Source organism: Musca vetustissima, unplaced genomic scaffold, assembly GCF_032173495.1.
Source record: "Musca vetustissima isolate MV318-11 ecotype Yass unplaced genomic scaffold, APGP_CSIRO_Mvet_v1 utg6539, whole genome shotgun sequence".
In the NCBI taxonomy this organism is placed as follows: Eukaryota; Metazoa; Arthropoda; class Insecta; order Diptera; family Muscidae; genus Musca; species Musca vetustissima.
In genome coordinates, this window is record NW_026880603.1 from 7366 (window position 1) to 26540 (window position 19175).

At 38.7% G+C, this 19175-nt stretch overlaps 1 protein-coding gene across 1 annotated transcript; it reads left to right on the top strand.

The window, feature by feature from the left end:
• Positions 1 to 632: 632 nt before the first annotated feature.
• Positions 633 to 18829, top strand: LOC133326304 (arginyl-tRNA--protein transferase 1). Its single transcript, XM_061534977.1, has 10 exons — positions 633 to 717; positions 8932 to 9058; positions 9124 to 9491; positions 9562 to 9746; positions 10065 to 10214; positions 10303 to 10484; positions 10558 to 10721; positions 10796 to 10947; positions 18237 to 18281; positions 18722 to 18829. Exons 1-10 carry the CDS (start codon positions 633 to 635, stop codon positions 18812 to 18814), a joined length of 1551 nt encoding a protein of 516 aa, XP_061390961.1. The 3' UTR covers positions 18815 to 18829.
• Positions 18830 to 19175: the final 346 nt, after the last annotated feature.

Genomic DNA, 19175 nt, shown 5'->3' on the forward strand with positions numbered 1-19175 from the left:
GACTACACTTAGAGCAGTTCCAATATTGCGGCTGTATCTGTTTTGGATCAAAAAATATGGACCCTAGAAACCAACAAATAATCTGTTAAAATGAGATTCTGTCTGTTCCTCTGGAAAAAAAATCAAAGAAATCTGTTCGTTTTTTTAAACTAGAGTTGTTCTTGGTTATTTGGTAATCGAACTCTGGAAATCCGGTTAATAGAACATCCGTCACATTTAACTAGGAACGAAGACGGTGGAGACAACCATCTGCAATACGAACGGGAACGACGAAGAATGGAACGAAATGAAATAAAGACCCCTCATCTAGTTCCAATCGTTCCATCTACGGAATTGTTGCTGTTATGCTTCGCAGTCATTCGTAAACATGACGGTAGTCCACCATTTTCATTTTGATCTGCTCTTTATCGGTTATTCTCTCCTATCTCCCCTATTCGCAAAGTTTGAAACGTTTTTCGATTAGGTCCATCATTTTTCATTCGTTCGTTCTTCGCTACAGCTTTAGTTACGTTCGTTCGTCGTGCTGATTAAGTCGGGCTGCGTATCGTGTGCTTTCGTTGTTATTTTTTTCAATTTTTTTCTTATTGGAGTTTTGCTAGAACAATATTCACCAAATTTTGAACGCTTTTGTTATGGACTATACAATTGTGGATTTTTATGGGCCACAAAAATCACGATGTGGTTATTGTAAGGGCACCCAATGTTCGGTGGGAGATGGTAAGTTGTGCGTTACGGCTGATTGACTGATTGTTCCTTATACTGCGTTGCTGGTAAAATCTAATTTTTTTGCGATGCTAAGGGGCAAGGTAGGGAGAACTATTTTCAACAATATTAGTTGCCAATAAAGGAGGACCATTGTAAATATTGATATTCTATTTATAATTTCATTCATAAAATGTTGAAAAAAATAATCATTTTGAAATTATCTATTACAGATTAGAGGTTTGGATTTGCAAAAAACAAAAAATAAGTTACCAGTCAATACGAAATAAGTTAGGAGAGATAATACAAAATAAGTAGTTGTTGTTGTATTCTTTGTATTAATTCATTTTTGTTTTAATTTTTATAGTAAGCTGAGAAAAACAGGTGCCTTTGCCAGAGGCTACTAGACAATCGGAATTGTGATGCCCAGACATATCTGCGGGATTAATTGATAATTATATGATCATCATCATAATTTTACTACGAATGTTATTGACCGACCTTAAGTTTTAATTTGTATTTCCTTTATTCAACTATCAACACCGGTTAAAGCTCCCCATACCACTTGGATTTATAACACCTTTCCAGTGGGAGTTCTGCAGCCTTTGTTGTTTTACACAATTACATTTTGTATAAACAATGTACCTCCGAAAACAAGTTTTGTTGAGAATAGATATTCTGTTGCACTTCGATATTTTTTTTTTATTTATTTGTGACTAATAGCAGGAAAAAATGTTCTTTGTGCGCTCTAGTAAATCAATATGTGCCAGTGTATTTTCGTACAGAATTCTGTACATATATGTGGGCATTTAAGTTGCGGATGACGTGTGCCCTTTTTCTATTGCAAAACAAAACAAAAAACCGCACACAACTTTTTTTTTTTTGTATACAATATTTATTTTTATTTATTTATTTTCTTAACTAAAAATATCGCAAAAAGTGAATGCATTACCCCGCACTGAAGAAATCTCGAAATTCATTGAACTCTCAGTCGGGCTGTTTCATAAAAAAGCGTATCTACGTCATTCAAATGCAAAGGAGAATTTACATAATTTTGAATACCATAAATTGGATGAGTTCAAGTCTCATTGAAAATCAACTGCAATTTTAAAACCCGGTGGGGGCAGCATAGGACCTTTTGGAACAGGTTTAGTTTAGGGCCGAGTAGAAGATCGATTTGAAAACTATTCTATTTATTTGCTTATTTGGACGAACTCCGGTTCTGAGACTCCTAACCTCCTAGCAGAAACCCATTTCCCAGGTTGCAAAGATGTTGATGTCATCAAAATTGAATGTGATGACAATCAACCTCTTGTGATGACAATCTTAACCTCCTAGCAGAAACATTGAATGCGACGACACTCAACCTCTTGCGACTGTAGATTTGGATCTCATTGGCAAGGTGGTTAGCAGAAATAAGATACGTTGGGCATTCAACACATTCAAAGCATATAAATCACCAGGGGCAGATGGTATCACACCGGCGATGATTCAATTTGCCTCGTCAAGTATATATGTGATCCTTGAGAAGATCTATACGGCGTGCTTGACTCTCTCGTGCGTTCCGGGTCTAGGGAACGAGGTAAAGTTTACTTACATTCCCAAAGCGGGTAAACCAAGTCACTCTGCACCAAAGGACTATAGACCCATTAGCCTATCATCCTTTCTACTCAAGACTCTCGAATGATTGATCGACCTGGAGATTAGGAGTCGTGTAGACACCACCTCTCTTAGCAAATCGCAGCACGCATAAATAATCTGCACTGCATGAGGTGGTATGTTATGAATATAGAAGGAGCGTTCAATAACGTTAAACTTTAGTCCGTAAACCACTCACTTTTAAAATTTAGAATTCCTGAAACCCTTACTTGCTGGATAGATAAAATGCTAAATAGCTGAATTATAAATTCAACTGTTGGGGATACGAAAATCAGGAAAACAGTAACAAGAGGTACTCATCAGGGCGGGGTACTCTCACCGTTGCTATGGCTATTGGTAATCAACAATATACTGATGGAACTGGACGAGAATGGTACGAAAGTCGTAGCCTATGAGGACGACGTAGTGATATTGATTTCCGAAAAAATTTCCGTCAACAATCTCGCAGCTTATGCAAAGAGCCTTATCGACACTGTCACGCTAGGCCAAGGCTAACGGCTTTGGAGTAAATCCAACAAAGACAACTGGTAATGTTCACTAGCGTCTTTGCTCCACCAACACTGGATGGAGTGCAGTTTCACCTGTCGCCCGAAGCAAAATACTTTGGCACAATCCTGGACTGTAAATTACGATGGAATAGGATCACCGAGGAACGGGCGAAGAGAGGACAGATTGCAATCTATGCATGCAAGACCTCCACTGGTTGTATAACACGATGGTAAGGCCCATTCTTTCCTATGGTTGTCCTATTTGGTGCCTCTGATTGCGCCACATGTTGACATCCAGCAAACTAGACAAGGTACAAAGAGCAGCCTCGATTCTAAGTGGAAGCACCCCACAAGCAGCTCTGAACGCAATGCTGAACTTAAGGCCTCTGTACCTCAGCATTAAGTGTCAGGCAGCGCGTAGTGCCCTAAGGCTGCATGAACAAAATCTATGGCGAAATTGAACCTATGGGCATGGATGTATCCTGAAGGAACTAAGTATGACATTGGGCCAACGCTTAAAACAAAGCGACTATATATCATCAGTCCTGAGATTTGATATAGATGTCGTTATCCCTAGTAGAAACGACGGGAACCGTAGCAACCCTCCTCTGAACGGTCTGGCGTTTTATACAGACGGATCCTAGATGGGAGAGGTACAGGGCCAGCCCCTCGTCTACTGTGAAAGGCTAGGCATTGAGCTTACCTACAAGCTGGATAGCAACTGTAGTATTTTTTAAGCTTAAATCTTCGCTATTTGGAAGGCAACGGAATTGATAGTCAAGAATGGATAGTCAGGCAGCTCTTAAAGCCATCAAATCCTGTAACATCAAATCTGAGATCGTCCTCGAGTGTAGAGCAGTTTTTAGAAACACTCACAGCTATCAGCTGTGTTGGGTATCAGGACACCGTGACATCATGGGTAATGAAAAAGCAGAAGAAAAGAATTAGCTAGACGAGGATCTCAATCTCAATATCAATCGATTGCTCAATTAAACCACCCATCTGCCATCTTTGAGGCGTTCTTCGACGAACGAGCCAATGAACTCTGGCACAACGAACCTTGGTGCAATGTGTCTATCGGACCGACTCTGTCAACCAAAAGAACAAACTCACTGTTGAATCTGAGGAAAGCTGCATGATGTTACTGATTACTGCAGACTCTATGCTGACGAGGAGGAGACGCTGTTCTGGCCTACATACGGCAAAGACTAGTGGGTGCTCACTTTCCACCGTCTCTAAGCTTCTTTTCAACTATGGAACCTGCAGATTTCTCTATATCTGTTATGGATGATCACAATGGACCGAAAAGTCTCAGAGTGCTGAAGACACATTAGTGACTGCACATCCCCAAACCTAACCGATTCCGAAAGAAGATCTCTTGGTATTCAATATGAAGACCTATTGGCCGAAAAAAGTGAATACGTACGAAGGAGCTTAAGAGCTAATAAAAAATTGCTTCTTCTTAAGAATATTCTTGGTCTTCAGTAATATATTTTCGACCGCTATAAAAATACCTTATGGTCTTTAATTGGACGAAAACCTTCATCGCTTCTTTTAGAAGATATCTTGATCGTTGTGATCATTGATCATTGTTTACCCTCTACTTCTTTACCGCTCTCAGAGACTTTAAACGCACAGAAAAATATTGTTGACCTAGGTTCGGATTCGATAAGAAATATTGCAGAAAATTAACTCTTTAAAAAAGGAATATGGACACATATTAAATATGTGTCTCTATGATTCGAGAATATGAAACACAAATAAGAAAACCGAAAATATTCCATAAATAAATTAATTAGAAAAAAATCATACATACAAACATACACACACCTTTAACATTAAGATGACTACAATTCGGCGCCAAAAAAAAAAAAAAAAAAAAACACAAACAAATTAACAATATATTTGTGGTTAATACACCTAGCCGGTTTAGTTATTGGCCAAATGTTTGGCACACCAGTTAATATACATAGTTCCACAACTATTATTTCGGATGTATTTAAAAATAAATGATTTAGCAAAAAAACCAAATAATAAAAACGTCAGAATATAGAAGAGAGCAAATTTTTATGTATGCAAATATAACCTGTTGTTGTTGTTACTGTTATTGTTTGATGCTTTCTGTTTAAATATTACGGTTCGCCCAACAAATTTTATGTAAATAAACCAATGTCAAGGTCAAGTGGTGGTGATACGTTTAACAAAAACTGTTTGAATATTAAGAATGAGCAAAGCAAAAGTGGCAAAAACTCTGAGATAAAAAAAAATCCAAACAGTTATGAGTAAAATATGTATTGCCTAGGATTGATTGATGAAAAAATAAAATAAAAAACATTGCTAACTAAGAAGCTGTGTATTTGAAATTGATGAAATATGTGTGTGCTTGAGCTAATGTTTTTAAAAACGAAGTATATTGAACCCAGCTTGTTTAGAATTTGCGTTTACACGTGCCGTAAAATTATAATTGTGTGTGGAATTTGTTTTCGTAATTTTAAAATTGTGTGGATTTCAACGATAACATTTCGCAATTATCGCAGATAAAACACACATGATTTTTTCTTCTTGATTTTGAAACATATTTTAATAATAAAAAAGTTCGACTCGAAAGAGATAAAACTGATTTAAAGCTCATTCAAATGATCATCGCCCATACAGGCAAAATTCAAATAAATACAAATAATTAGAACTACTTAATAATATAATCATAAAGCTACGAGAGTATACAGGAAGACACAGCAATAAAATAATAGTAATTTTGTTTTTTTATAGTGATGTTTGAGATTTCTGTGTTCCTAAAAATACCGGTTCTCCGAATGATTAATCAATGAAATTAATAACAATCTGGATACTGGGAACAGGCCTTTGAAAACTGAATTCAATTTATACAGACCCGACTATACTTCCAGCTTCATAGATCACCTGAAGAAGTAATCTTCCTGCCTAAGAACCCCTTTTCTAGGCAACGGTACCTTGTTACTTTATGAGAATATTTTTTAGTCTTTCGTAAGAAAGGTTTTTTTATGTCCTTAGGAATATGTTTCTTTTTTTTTTTTGTCATATACAAAGGACTCCCCCATAGAAGACCTTTCTTCCCTTTAACTGGAAACCACATTTGTCTTGCTGGAGAGTAATAACTTTTGTCTTCTATAAAAATACCGTGTTGCCATTCTCTAAAAAAAATATTAGCAGTTGTAATTGATAATTTGCTTAACATCGCAAAGCATGCTGCATATGTCAAAGGGAAAGACCTCAGCTAAAATAAAGAACTGAAAGCTCTGACAGATACCTCCTGTGGAAAGGATAGTCCTGCCATTTTCTACATGAATATGATTTTTTGTTTTCTATTTTGTGTCTTTTATAAGAGATTCTTTTTCTCTTTAACATGTTTTTCTTGTTGAAGAGCATTAACTTTTTGTCTTCTATAAGAAGACCATGTTGCCATTCTCTATAAAAATCTTGTACCGAAAAATATTACATAGTATATTAAAAACATGTGCAAATACAAATAAGACTGATGATCGAAGAATTCCGACAGTCCATCGTACCAAAATATTGAAATTTGTATTGATAATCTGCTCAACTTCACGCTGCTCATGTCAAAGGGAAAGTCCTCAGTCCTATCTTTTCCCCTCCTGGGAAAGGATAAAGAAACACTCGCCATGAGTTAAGCGACACACAATACCGTAACCGTCAAACGATCCAGAATAGTGCTCTGATGATTGCTACCATATGTGTCAAAATGTCGAGTGTGAATTATTTTCATGAGGAGACAAGGATACTGTCAGTACAGAGTACAGACAGTTCATTCTGGATTGTCACCATAACCATCACATCGTTCTCCACCACGGCTCATCCGGAAGAACATCAGACACTTTCGCTCAGATATCGTCAACAACGGCAGGTCTGAAACAGCTGCACCGTCAAGCGGTTAATCAAGCAGTCGAGGATATTTCCTGAATAAAGTCAGGAGGCAATCTGCATAATGCCTCTCCAGATTTACAAGAACAACTCTAGCTCAACATTAATAATTAGCAATCAAGAAATATATACACCTCTAAAATACATCCGATCAATGCCCAAACTGTCCACATAGATGACAAATCATCTATTTCCTTGTCCATTTAGGCAAGAGCTGCTTTTAGGTAGAGCTGACAATTAGCGGTCCGGATGGACTGATGTTGGTATGGCGGCCTTGGCACCCTCAGTCTCGAACTCTACAATGCCAGATCCCAACAAACCTCCACAAAACGATGATGACCAATGCCTATGCACCGGACTATTCTTCTGTTTCTTCAAATCCCATCACTCTCGTCAATGTCAATACCTGGAGAGGCATACGGACCTTCTCCTTGACCTCATTGAGGAAACCGGTTCCTTCCGTCTTAGTCAGGAGAGTATCCCGACACATCTCTGGCATGACTCGCCCTTGACAGACGAGGAAGACGCTATGGATACCACTCTGATTAGCACTATGGCGATTAACACAATGTCTATACTCCTCCAAATCCCCAGGGATTTTCTCTATCTTCCCCCTGCAGCGAAATCTCGAGACTTCTAAAGTAGACTGGCTGCTGAAGTAGAGGTTGATGACCCTCATATGGAAACGATGGATGAATTATCAGCACAAGAAACTAGCAAACCCCCACGACAGAGGAGTCTACGATCCGAAACGAAACGAGCCTTTCTTTCTGTCACCTCAGCTCATGGTGTAAAAGCAATAGGACTGCTACAACAACAACAAACAAATGCTTCAATGCCAAATAGATCTCTGACAAGAAGATTTGCCGGAGTTAACTTCTGTACTCGGTTTATTGGACGGGACGAATCTTAAATTTATTCGGTAGTTCTCTCGGATCTTTCCGAATGACATTGCGAGGCATTTCATAATTGAAAGAAAAATATTTTTTCAGGGAGCCAATAAATCGTTGATTTATTAAAGAATATTTTTTCAGAGCCCAATATGTCGTGGATTTATGAATGAAAAACATTTTCTGGCACCAACAAAACGATAACTTTTTTAGGAACACCCCAAAGTGAGCATTTTGTAACGAAAACAATATCAGTGGCCTTATTCTGTAACTTTTAACAACAATCAATATTGTTTAATTTTCTTTTGTTATTGTAAAAACAACAAAACAAATGAATTGGTTGTAAAATAAATTTTTCGTAAAAACAAATTTTTAAAGGACCCAAGAAAGCGGGGGCATCGTGAAGAAAAATTTGGTAAATGAATTATTGACTTTTATTTTAGTACCCCTGAACGCATGATGTGTATCACAACGTATACGCCGTGGTGTTCCATTTTAAATTGTCGCTCCAAAGGAGGAAAAGAAGACTGAGTAGTCTGAGCACGATGATGCCTGGGACTTCTGATCACCTCTAAGGCATCTCTGAGTGTTGAGATGTAAAGGAAATTTTTCAGCGACACCATAAAGTGGTCATTTTTGTAACGAAAAGATTTTCAGGGACCCCAATAAGTGAGGATTTAATAACGAAAAAAATTCAGGGACCCAACAAAACGAGGATTTCGTAAAAACGAATTTTTAAGGGACCCAAAAATTTGAATTACTAATTTTTATGTTAATACCTCTGTACGTATGATGTGTGTCACAACGTATACGTCATGGTGTTTTATTTTAAGTAGCCGCTCCATAGGAGGAGAAGACTGTGAGCTGTCTGAGCACGATGATGGCTGGGACTTCTGATCAGGGATACCTGAGTGTTGAGATGTCCCTGACACCATCCTCCATTGCGAAGGAGGGCAAGGTTTGAGTGTCGAAATAGGCCTGAAGGAGAATTAAGACCCGTAGAAATTAACAAATCTTTCATTCAAGATCATACCAAGTAACTTTTCAGGTCCTTCACATAGACCATTCAAATCGTCACAGTATAGCATGCTAAGTTAAAAGATACAGGCATTTTTTAAGTCTTTTAGATTATCCCCTTCATCAAATCTCAAATTTCACTAAAGATGTACACTATAGCCCTTTATCGACATATATACATATGTACTTATAAGAGGCTTACTATAAACACTCTTTTCTTTTTTACTAATCTTTCATATATCCCCTCTTTCTTGCAGGCATGCACGCTTACGTTATGGCACCTCGGGATTATCAGGATTTAATAGATCGAGGATGGCGTCGCAGTGGCCATTATTGCTATAAACAAGATAATACAAAGACCTGTTGTCCCCATTACACCATTAAGTAAGCCGAATCAAATTCTTCACATTTAAAGGATTCAAACTAATTTCAATTCTACTTTTTTCAAGATGCGATGTATCGGAATTTAAATTATCCAAATCGCACAAGAAAATCATAAAACGTATGAATCGTTTTTTGCGTGATGGTAAAAGGGATAAAAATGAAGAGGGACAATCAACGCCGCAGACAACAAATGGCACGGAGAATGGTGACCGAGATGAGGATAGTAATGCAGCTATGGGTTGTGGTATACGTGAAGAGGTGCAGGCCCCAAATGTCCCCATAAAAGATATTAATTTGGAACAATTTGCCAAGGCCAATGGGGAAAAGGATAGTGAAGAGAAATCGGGGAAGGAAAAAACACCCAGTGTTGATGTACAAAAACCGATTAAGAAATCGGCAGAGGATGATGATACACCCAATAATAGTAGGAAATGTAAGATGAGGGATTTTTGCACATGAAATTGGTGTTAATATTTGAAACATTTCTTTTGTGAAATTCATAGCAGACAGTGACATTACCAAACCCCCCTGCAAGAAGGCCAAACAAATGCGTTTGGAGAGAAAATTGGCAAAACAGGCCGCCAAAGGCTTGCCTGCCGTGATTGAAAAGAAACCTCCCAGGAATCAAGAGAAAACCTTAAAGGAATTTCTCAATGAAGCCAAACCGGATGATAAACACAAGTTAAAGGTAAATATTTACACATAAACACACACACAAAGTAGTTTGCAACTTTTTTAGGTTGAAGAAAATGAAATACCAAAACCAAACAACAAACTTTTCCCCCTTTTTTTGAACTTCTTACAGATTGTTCTAGTACCTTCAAGTTCAAGTATTTACACGGCCACCACTTTTGATTTATATTGTAAATATCAACTAACCATACATAATGATAATCCCGAACGTTTAGAACCTAAAAAGTTGCAACGCTTCCTATACAATACACCCTTAAAGGTAAAAAATTTGCAAAAGCTAATGTTACTTTCCAAAATTCTATTCCCATTACAGTTCGAAATGATCCATGTGAGAAGTGAAGAGTTTGAAAAAACCCTACCACAAACATATGCACTATATGCCAAATATCAAACACACATACACAATGATCCACCGAATGCTGTACAAGAATATTTGGATTTTTTACAACGGTCACCGTTGAAGGTGGCATAAAAATTACATTAATTTTTATTTCCTTAATTTATGTTTTATATTTATACATTTTTGCTTTTTATTTTTATTTTAAATATAGCTTTCTAAGCCCTCGGATGGACCACCGTTGGGTTATGGATCGTTCCATCAACAATACTATTTGGATGAGAAACTTATTGCGGTGGCCGTCATTGATATCTTGCCATATTGTGTTAGTTCGGTGTATTTCTTTTATGATCCCGATTATAATTTCCTCTCCTTGGGTACTTATAGTTCTTTAAGGTAAACCTCAAAACCCCATAATTCAAAATCAAGCTATTAAATTTTAATTTCCTCTCTTTTCATTTCCCCACAGAGAAATTGAATTGGTACAAGAACTTTCAAAAACTGTTCCTGATCTTAAGTATTATTATATGGGTTTCTATATACATTCCTGCCAAAAAATGCGTTACAAAGGTAAATTATCTGGCTCCTATTTATTATGCCCGGAGGCATATACCTGGCACCCATTGTCAGATGGTAAGTTATTTTGTTTTTTTTTTTTTAATTTTTTATTTTAAATATGGAAGAAATCAATTTTTATTATTTTTTAGAGATCCGTTTAAAACTTGATACCAATAAATATCAACGTTTCAACGATGATCCATCTGCCCGCGATCCAAATGAATTTAAAGAAAGTGATATGGATTTAGTAAGACTGCTAATAGATGAAAGTACTTATGTCAAATATCGTCAATATAAACAGGTAGGTATTGTGGAAGCATTGCCATTTTTTTTTTTTTTTTTTGTAGCAGAATTGTGTTTTTTGTTATGATTTTATATTTTATTTAAATGCCGTCCTAAACAAACAATTAAAAAATTGTTCCAATTAATACATGAAGACCATGCAATCCTGTCGCTATAAAAAAGTGTAGCGAAAGTATTACGACTTTTTTTGAAAGTCGTCTTTTTAGTCGGCTAAAAAGTAGGATATTCGAGTAGAGACAAGAAGATCAAGCCCTGTATAGTGAAACATGCTGTTCCACAAGGTGGGATTATTTTCCCAGAACTGTTTAAACTTCACTTCTCTGGAATTAGATTATTACGTTGGCACACACTCATGGCGTCTGTGACAACAAATGATTACATTGTTACAGATTGAATAACTATATAGTTGACATAGCATATTCTTTTTTCATACGAAGTGTATGAAAACATATCTACCAAGTCGACCATGTCCACACTGTTTACTGCATGGACAACGTAGACGCGTCTACCTTTGAATTTGCCAATTGATGGGTCCACAATTTCGGCCACTAAGTACCCACAAGGTTCTATGTTTGACTGTGTAAGTCGTCGGTGTCCGCCCCATCTTTTTGCGATATGTTCAGAGCAGGAACAAAGTTCTATATTCATTAGCCGCCAGTACTTGGCGTCTAACTAAACTAACTGTAGCTTTGTGGGAGCAGAGTATAAAAGATAAATCGTCGCTATTTCCTTATGGGGAAGACTTAAATAAACTCCGCGTTAACAGGATTCAAACTTAGCTTGCTTGCGAGACATGAGAAGTTCTCCTTCAAGTAATTCTGTGGTTTAAAATAAGTCTAGGTATTCTACGTTGAAATGAAATCCATTCATTACGCTCATGCCGAATTTAGAGTATTTTTGTTTGAAAAAAGATATGAAACCGATAAAAACGGGCATCGGTCATTTAAGAGTTTCATACACAGCTTGGGCTCTGATCGACCATGGTTCAGAGGTTTCGTTCATATCTGAACACTTGCAAAATTGTCTCAAACTGTCCATTTAGTCAATCTCTGCCACCATTTCTGGAGTAAATAGTTCAACTTATGCCACTTCCAAGAACAATTGCTTCGGCACTTCATTAATTGTCCATGCTAATGCTTTCGTTCTTCCAAAAACATCTGAAAATCTTCCTTCAATAACAGTTAGTTCTAACCTCACTTCTTGCTTGTCCAACCTTCTTTTAGCCTATACACACCTGTTCAATTAAGTCCTGTAGATTTGTTGTTAAGTGCAGATTTATATCCCAAGATCTTGATAGAAGGGACGCAACGACATATTTTTCGATGCCTCCTAGTACAAAACACGATATTCGGCTGGATTCTGACGGGTATTATGCCTTCATACCCAGTCCAGGACTTTAGAACACTACTCAGTAGAGCTGCAGCTGCAGTAAAACAATAAGTTGGAAGGAGTTTTCATAGGTTGGCTAGGTAGGAGCCTTAATTAAGAAACATAAAAGGAGTATTTTTGGTAGACTAGGAGGATGTCTTTTTAAACGACTAAGAATGAGTATAAAAGATTAGGGAAAGAGTATTTCTAGACGACAATGAATGAAGTCCTTTTAAAAGCCTAAATGGAGTCTTTATAGACTACAAGGAAAGTGTATTTATACAGACGACTAGAAAGGGATATTCATTGACTAGTAGACGACCAGGAAGGTCTTTTTTGGAGGCTTTCATAGTTGACTAAGAAGTAGCCTTTATTAACAAATAGGAAAGGTATGAAAAATAAAATGAGGAAGACCAGAAAGCTCCCTTTTTGATGACTAGGAATGAGTATAAACGACTAGGGAAGGATTCTTTTTAGAAGCCTAGATGGCTGCCAGAAATGTGTCTTTATAGACTATAGAAGTATTTTTCGAAGACTGAAAAAGATTCTTTATAGACGAATGGGAAGGAATCATTGTTGATTAGTAGGAAATAGTATTTATAGACCTCTAGGAAATTGTCTTTATAGACGGCCAGGAAGGTCTTTTTATGGAGGCTAAAGGGAGTCTTTATAAACGACAGAGAAGGAATCTTATTTGCCGAGTAGAAAGCGGTATTTATAGGCGATTAGGTAGGGGTCTCTATAGATTAGGAAGGAGTTTTTATAAATGGCTAGGAAAGAGTCCTTATAACTGAATAGGAAAGAGGATTTATAGACAACTAGAAAGGACTTTTTATGAGATGACTGGGGAAGAAAGGAATTTTCTTTTTCGAAAATTTGAAGGGAGTCTCTAAAGACGTCTGGGAAGGAATATTCTTTGACGACTAATCGACTAGGAAAGAAGATTTATAGATCAAGAGGAAGAAGTCTTTATAGACGACTAGGAAAGTGTCTTTATAGACGATTATGATGGAGTTTTTTTTTCGAAAATTAGAGGGGAGTCTTTGTAGGCGACTGGAAAGGAATCTTCTTTGACGAATAAGAAAGATTGAAAAAAGGAGTCTTTAAAGATTACTCTTATGAAGGAGTTTTGATTGACGACTGGTAATGTTTATAGATGCATAATAAGAAGTCTTTGTGGAAGACTAGGAAGAGCTCCTTTTTGTAAGACTAGGGTGGAGTCTTTTTATAGACGTCTAGGAAGGAGATTTTATGGACGATAGGGAGGGAGCCTTTGTGGGCGACAAAAAAGGTCCATTTATGGGCGTTTAGAAAAAGATTTGTTTGTTGATGTACATGAATGAGTCTTTATAGACGACTTGAAAGGAGTTTTTATAGACGACTAAGAAGGAGTCATTATAGACGACTGAGGAAAACCCCCTTTAGACAATTAGGAAAGCGTTTTACGGAAACTACGAAGAACGTTTTATAGACAACTAGGAATATGTCTTTTTAGACGTTTAGGACAGAGTCTATATGGAAGACAATAAAGAAGTTCCTACGAAGTTCCTGCGGCAAGCAATCAGTCTTTTTCGAAGAGGGGAGTCTACATAGGTGACAGTGCGACAAGCAATCAGTCTTTTTCCAATCCCACGGCAGCGGGTTCTACGACACCGGATTGACCCGATTTATTTCGGCCAGCGGCTGCCAACCCAGTTATATATGTTTGTATTGTTTTTCTGTTTTGGGAGCAACATATCCCGGAATGCTTGCTCCGGATTCTTTTGGTCCGTGCCGGGATCGAACAAAACCCCGGACCGTGGTTCTGTTCGGTTTGCCAGAACATCATTCACCACAGGTCAGTGTCGGTGAGATGTAATGGGTGCAGGGAGTGGGTGCACTTCAGGAATTGTTCCGGGTTGGCCCGGTTGCGAGACTACAGCGATAGGGATTACGTTGCCTCGTGCTGCGACAGCGCAATCCCCAGTGAGTCTTCGTCTACGTCGTCGTCTTCTTCGTCGGAGTACGGAACTCCACCGCAGTCTCCCGAACAGCAACCAAGTACGCAGCACTTAACACCGCACGTTGCTGTTCCCACCCCTGATAGTGCATCGTTTCTGCAATTTAATTGCAACGGTCTCCGAGGAAAAATAGATGAGATAGTGGATTTCATGAATCGGAAGAATATTTTGGTCGCGGCGGTGCAGGAAACCAAGCTCAATGAAAATTGTAGCCTACAGCGTTGTGATGGTTACAACGTTCTGAGGAAGGATCGCACCAGAAGTGGAGGTGGAGGCCTAGCATTCCTTATGCACCACTCTGTTCAATACAGGCCTATCTCGCTTGAGCTTGACTCTAGTGACCCATACATGGAATGTATGGGGGTAGCAGTTAAATGTGGTACTGCCGAGGTAGAGGTGCTTAACGTGTATATACCGCCGATTAATAGCTGTGAACCGCGTTATTCGCCCAACATTAGTTTTCTATTGGAGGGCAATAACCGTCTGGTGCTAGGGGACTTCAATGCCCACCACGAGTTGTGGCATTCCGTCCTAGGTAATGACCAGAGGGGAACAGTGCTGGCAGAGCAAATTGATAGCTCCACGTTCTGCACGGTAAATGAGGATGCCCCCACCAGAATAAGGGGAGAGTGTCACAGTTCGCCAGATATAACCATCGTGTCACCGGGTCTGATAAATGACGTCAGCTGGCAGCCCGTCATTTCTCTTGGATCAGACCATCTCCCCATAATCGTCTCCATCAGCATACCGCCCGATTTTGTCATCTCTGAACGCCGCACTTTCCTTAACCATGGGAAAGCCAACTGGCAAGGATTCAGAGAGTTCACCAACCAACGCTTCAGAGAACTTTCCATTCCTTCTGATGTACGGGTAGCAGAAAGGAAATTCCGAGGCATCATCACTGCTGCAGCTGCTAGATTTATACCTGCTGGTCGAATACCCCAGATGAGACCCAATTTCCCAGCAGAAGCAGTTGTTCTGGCAAATGAGCGTGATGAGCTCCGTCGATCTAACCCAACAGATCCCAGGGTCAGGGAACTTACGTTGGAGGTCAGCAGATTAGTCGCGGAGCACAAGCGGAATAAATGGTTGGAGCACCTGAAGAGTTGCAACATTGGTACCGGAGTAAGTAAACTGTGGGCAACGGTTAAGTCGCTCTCGAACCCTGGTAAGAAGGATGATAGGACCTCAGTCACATTTAACGACGAAACTGTGACTGATCCGAAGAGGTGCGCAAGTCATTTTAACCGACAGTTCGTCGAGCATCCCGAGAGCGACAAGGCGAAGAGAAGAGTACTTCGTCGTATAAGATCAGTTTACAATGGGTGATGTTGCATGTGTCATCCGTAACGCGAAGTCATCAAAAGCGTTGGGCCCAGATGGAATATCCATGTGTATGCTGAAGCAGCTGGACGAGCCAGGAGTCGAGTACTTGACCAACGTCCTCAACTTGTCGATAGCCACCCACGTCGTCCCCGAAGCCTGGACTATGGGCAGGGTGGTCCCGCTACTGAAGCCGGGCAAGGATGCCAGCAAAGGTGAATCGTACAGGCCGATTTCACTTTTGTCGCCAGTAGCGAAGACTCTTGAGGCGTTACTCCTCCCCAGCATTAGAGAAAGCTATCCAGTTGCGGATCATCAACATGGATTCCGTAAGCAACACAGTACAACAACAGCGTTGCACGCCATTTCCACGCATATAAGTAGAGGACTTAACCAGAACCGGCCGTGCGATAGAACAGTGTTGGTAGCGCTTGACCTATCAAAAGCCTTTGATACTGTCAACCATGCCACGCTGTTTGAGGACATAGAGAACACTTCCCTCCGGCCGAGTTTGAAACGTTGGATAATCAACTATATGTGTGGACGCCAGTCGTACGTGGAGTTCCGGAACAAGAAGTCCAAACCCCGTAGAGTTAAACAGGGAGTTCCCCAGGGTGGAGTGATTTCTCCGGAACTGTTTAACCTCTACCTTTCCGGTATTCCACGCCCTCCGGACGGCATTGAAATCGTTACGTATGCAGATGATTGTACGATTATGGCGTCGGGTCCCATTGTTGAAGACATATGTGTGAGGTTGAACGCCTGTCTCATCGATTTGGCAGCCTTCTTCAAAGCGAGGAATATGAAAATATCCGCCTCGAAGTCGTCAGCCACACTATTCACCACATGGACTGCGGAGATGAGAATGCCGTTGAATGTGCAGGTCGAGGGGCATACAATTCCGACCACCAACTACCCCAAAATACTTGGGGTCACATTCGACAGCATGTTTAAATCGTCCGCGCAAACCACAGCTATCTGCGATAAGCTGAAAAGTAGGAACAAGGTCCTCAAGTCGCTTGCCGGCAGCACTTGGGGCGCAGATAAGGAAACCTTGTTGACCTCTTACAAAGCGATAGGTCGGTCTGTGGCTAGCTATGCGGTTCCAGTGTGGTCTGCGAATTCTAGTGATACGCAATGGAGAAATATTCAGACCTGTCAGAATGCCGCCCTGAGGACAGCGACAGGGTGCCTCCTCATGACACCAGTGGACCATCTTCATGAGGAGACGAAGATCCTTCCCGTACGTCAGCATAGCAATATGCTTTCGTTGCAGTACCTGCTCGGGTGTTTCAGGGACGATCATCCCAACCATCATATGGTGGATAGGACTCCCCCACCCAGGCGTGTCAGGAAGGATCTGCATGATCTAGAGAGAGAGGTCCAGCGATACAAAAGGGAGCCTCTAGATCAAGTTGCCTATCGAGCAGGTCTGAATGGCATTCATACAGATGCAGTAGCCGCAGCGCTGAACGGTTACAAAGTGAATGCCGTCCTCGGAGCTCACCCCCCACCCATAGCAGCTGAAGAACGTCAGCTGCCTAGACAAACCAGAGTAGTTTTGGCTCAGTTACGTTCTGGATGGTGCAGTCGGCTCAATTCGTATTGGGCACGGATTGATGACCAGGTGCAGGATGTCTGCCCAGCATGTGGTACAGGCCCTCATACCACACTGCACTTGTTCAATTGCCCAGCCAAACCTACTCACCTCACTCCGGAAGATCTGTGGTTACAGCCAGTGGAGGTAGCTGCATTTCTGAATCTGGAGACAGAACTGGAGGAAACATAACAGAAAACATGCAATTCATACAAACTGCTACAACAACAACATCAGTCTTTTTCGAAGAGGGGAGTCTACATAGGTGACAGTGAAGAAATTGTCTTTGACGGATAAGAAATGGGATGACTATGTAGGAGTCTTCATAGAAGTCTAGGTTGCAGTTTTTATAAACGTCTAGGAAAGACCCATTAAAGACGAATAGAAATCGATTACTAAATAGAAGTCTACATATGACTAGGAAGAAGATTTAATTGACGACTAGGGAGACGACTTTATAGACCTGTAGGAATTGATCTCTTTATTGACTACTAGGAATACATCCATATTGGCGATTATAATAAGGCTTTTTATACGACTAACAGCGATGATTTACAGATAACTAGTAATGAGTCTTAATAGGCGAATTGGTTGAAGGTGACTTTATAAACAACTATAAGGAATCGTTATAGGTGAATTTAAAATGTATTTTTCTGGTGGAAACCAAAATATTCTTTATTGAAAAATATGAATAAAATATATGATTCTTTAGTGTTCATGAATGACTTGAAATAAGTTTTGATATATTATTAGACTGTATCTATGGTTTACCGGAAAGGAGTGTCTGAAACCTGTATACATGCTCTTATTCTTGTCAGGATTGGCTTCCTAAAATGTTTGTAATTTGTCCGTTGCTTGCATGTTTGATTTATTCGTCTCCAATGCTTTATTTGTGGCCGAATATTTGAACGTTTTTTTATTTATTTATTTATTTTTTTTTTGTTTGCATGGTTTTGTTAGTCACACAAGATACACTTTCTAATATACAAAATTTCACAGAAATCAAATAGCTTATTGGATGCCATAAGGAACAGAATATTTAAGGTAATGCAATGCTCTATTTCAATTTCAATTCAATTTTAAATTATTTCATATACGAGAATCTAGCCCAAAGGGCCAAGAGTGATTGAAAAAACGTTCGTTTAAAAAAACTATTGAGAATAATTTTTTGAATAAATCTTTTAAAGTAGCCCTCTGCTCTACTTTTAAATAAACTTCAGTAAAACCTCTCGTAAAAGATAAGGAATACATGTGTAAAAACTATTGCATACTTTGAGGCATACATATAGATAAGAATTACTTTTGGTACATTTGCTGAATAGCAGTGTTTATATTATAAAATCACAAACATATTTATATAGCACTTTTTCGTTTCATTCTTCGTAATATTTTTTATGTATTTTTCTATAAAATAATAAACATGTTCATATCAATTTTTTATTAATTTCCCAATGCATATTTCCCTTTTTATTGTCTCTTTCCAGGCAGCTAGTGCCACAGATAAAGCAGCAATTTTAAAATACGGTCAACTGGTTGGCAAACCATTGGCTCATCGTATGCTCTATGTAAAAATGTAAAAAAAAAACAACCAAGACCGAGGAAATATTCATTTGAAATGAATACCAAAAAAACTCATTTATTATTCATATATAATATTATTTAAAATTAAAAACAAAATTAAAATTAAAAAAACTACAAACAAAAATTAAAAAAAGTATATATTAAATTTTATTGTTAATTATTATTTGTTAGAAAAAAAAATGAAAACTATTGTAAGACAATTTTAGTTAAATTGTGCTTCAACATTTAAATTAATTTAAATTAATAAATAAAACAAACATAAACAAATTAAATATAATTTTTTAATTAAAATGGATCATAAACAAAATATTTAAGTGGCATCACATCATTTGGGATGCAAAAATAACAACAACTTTC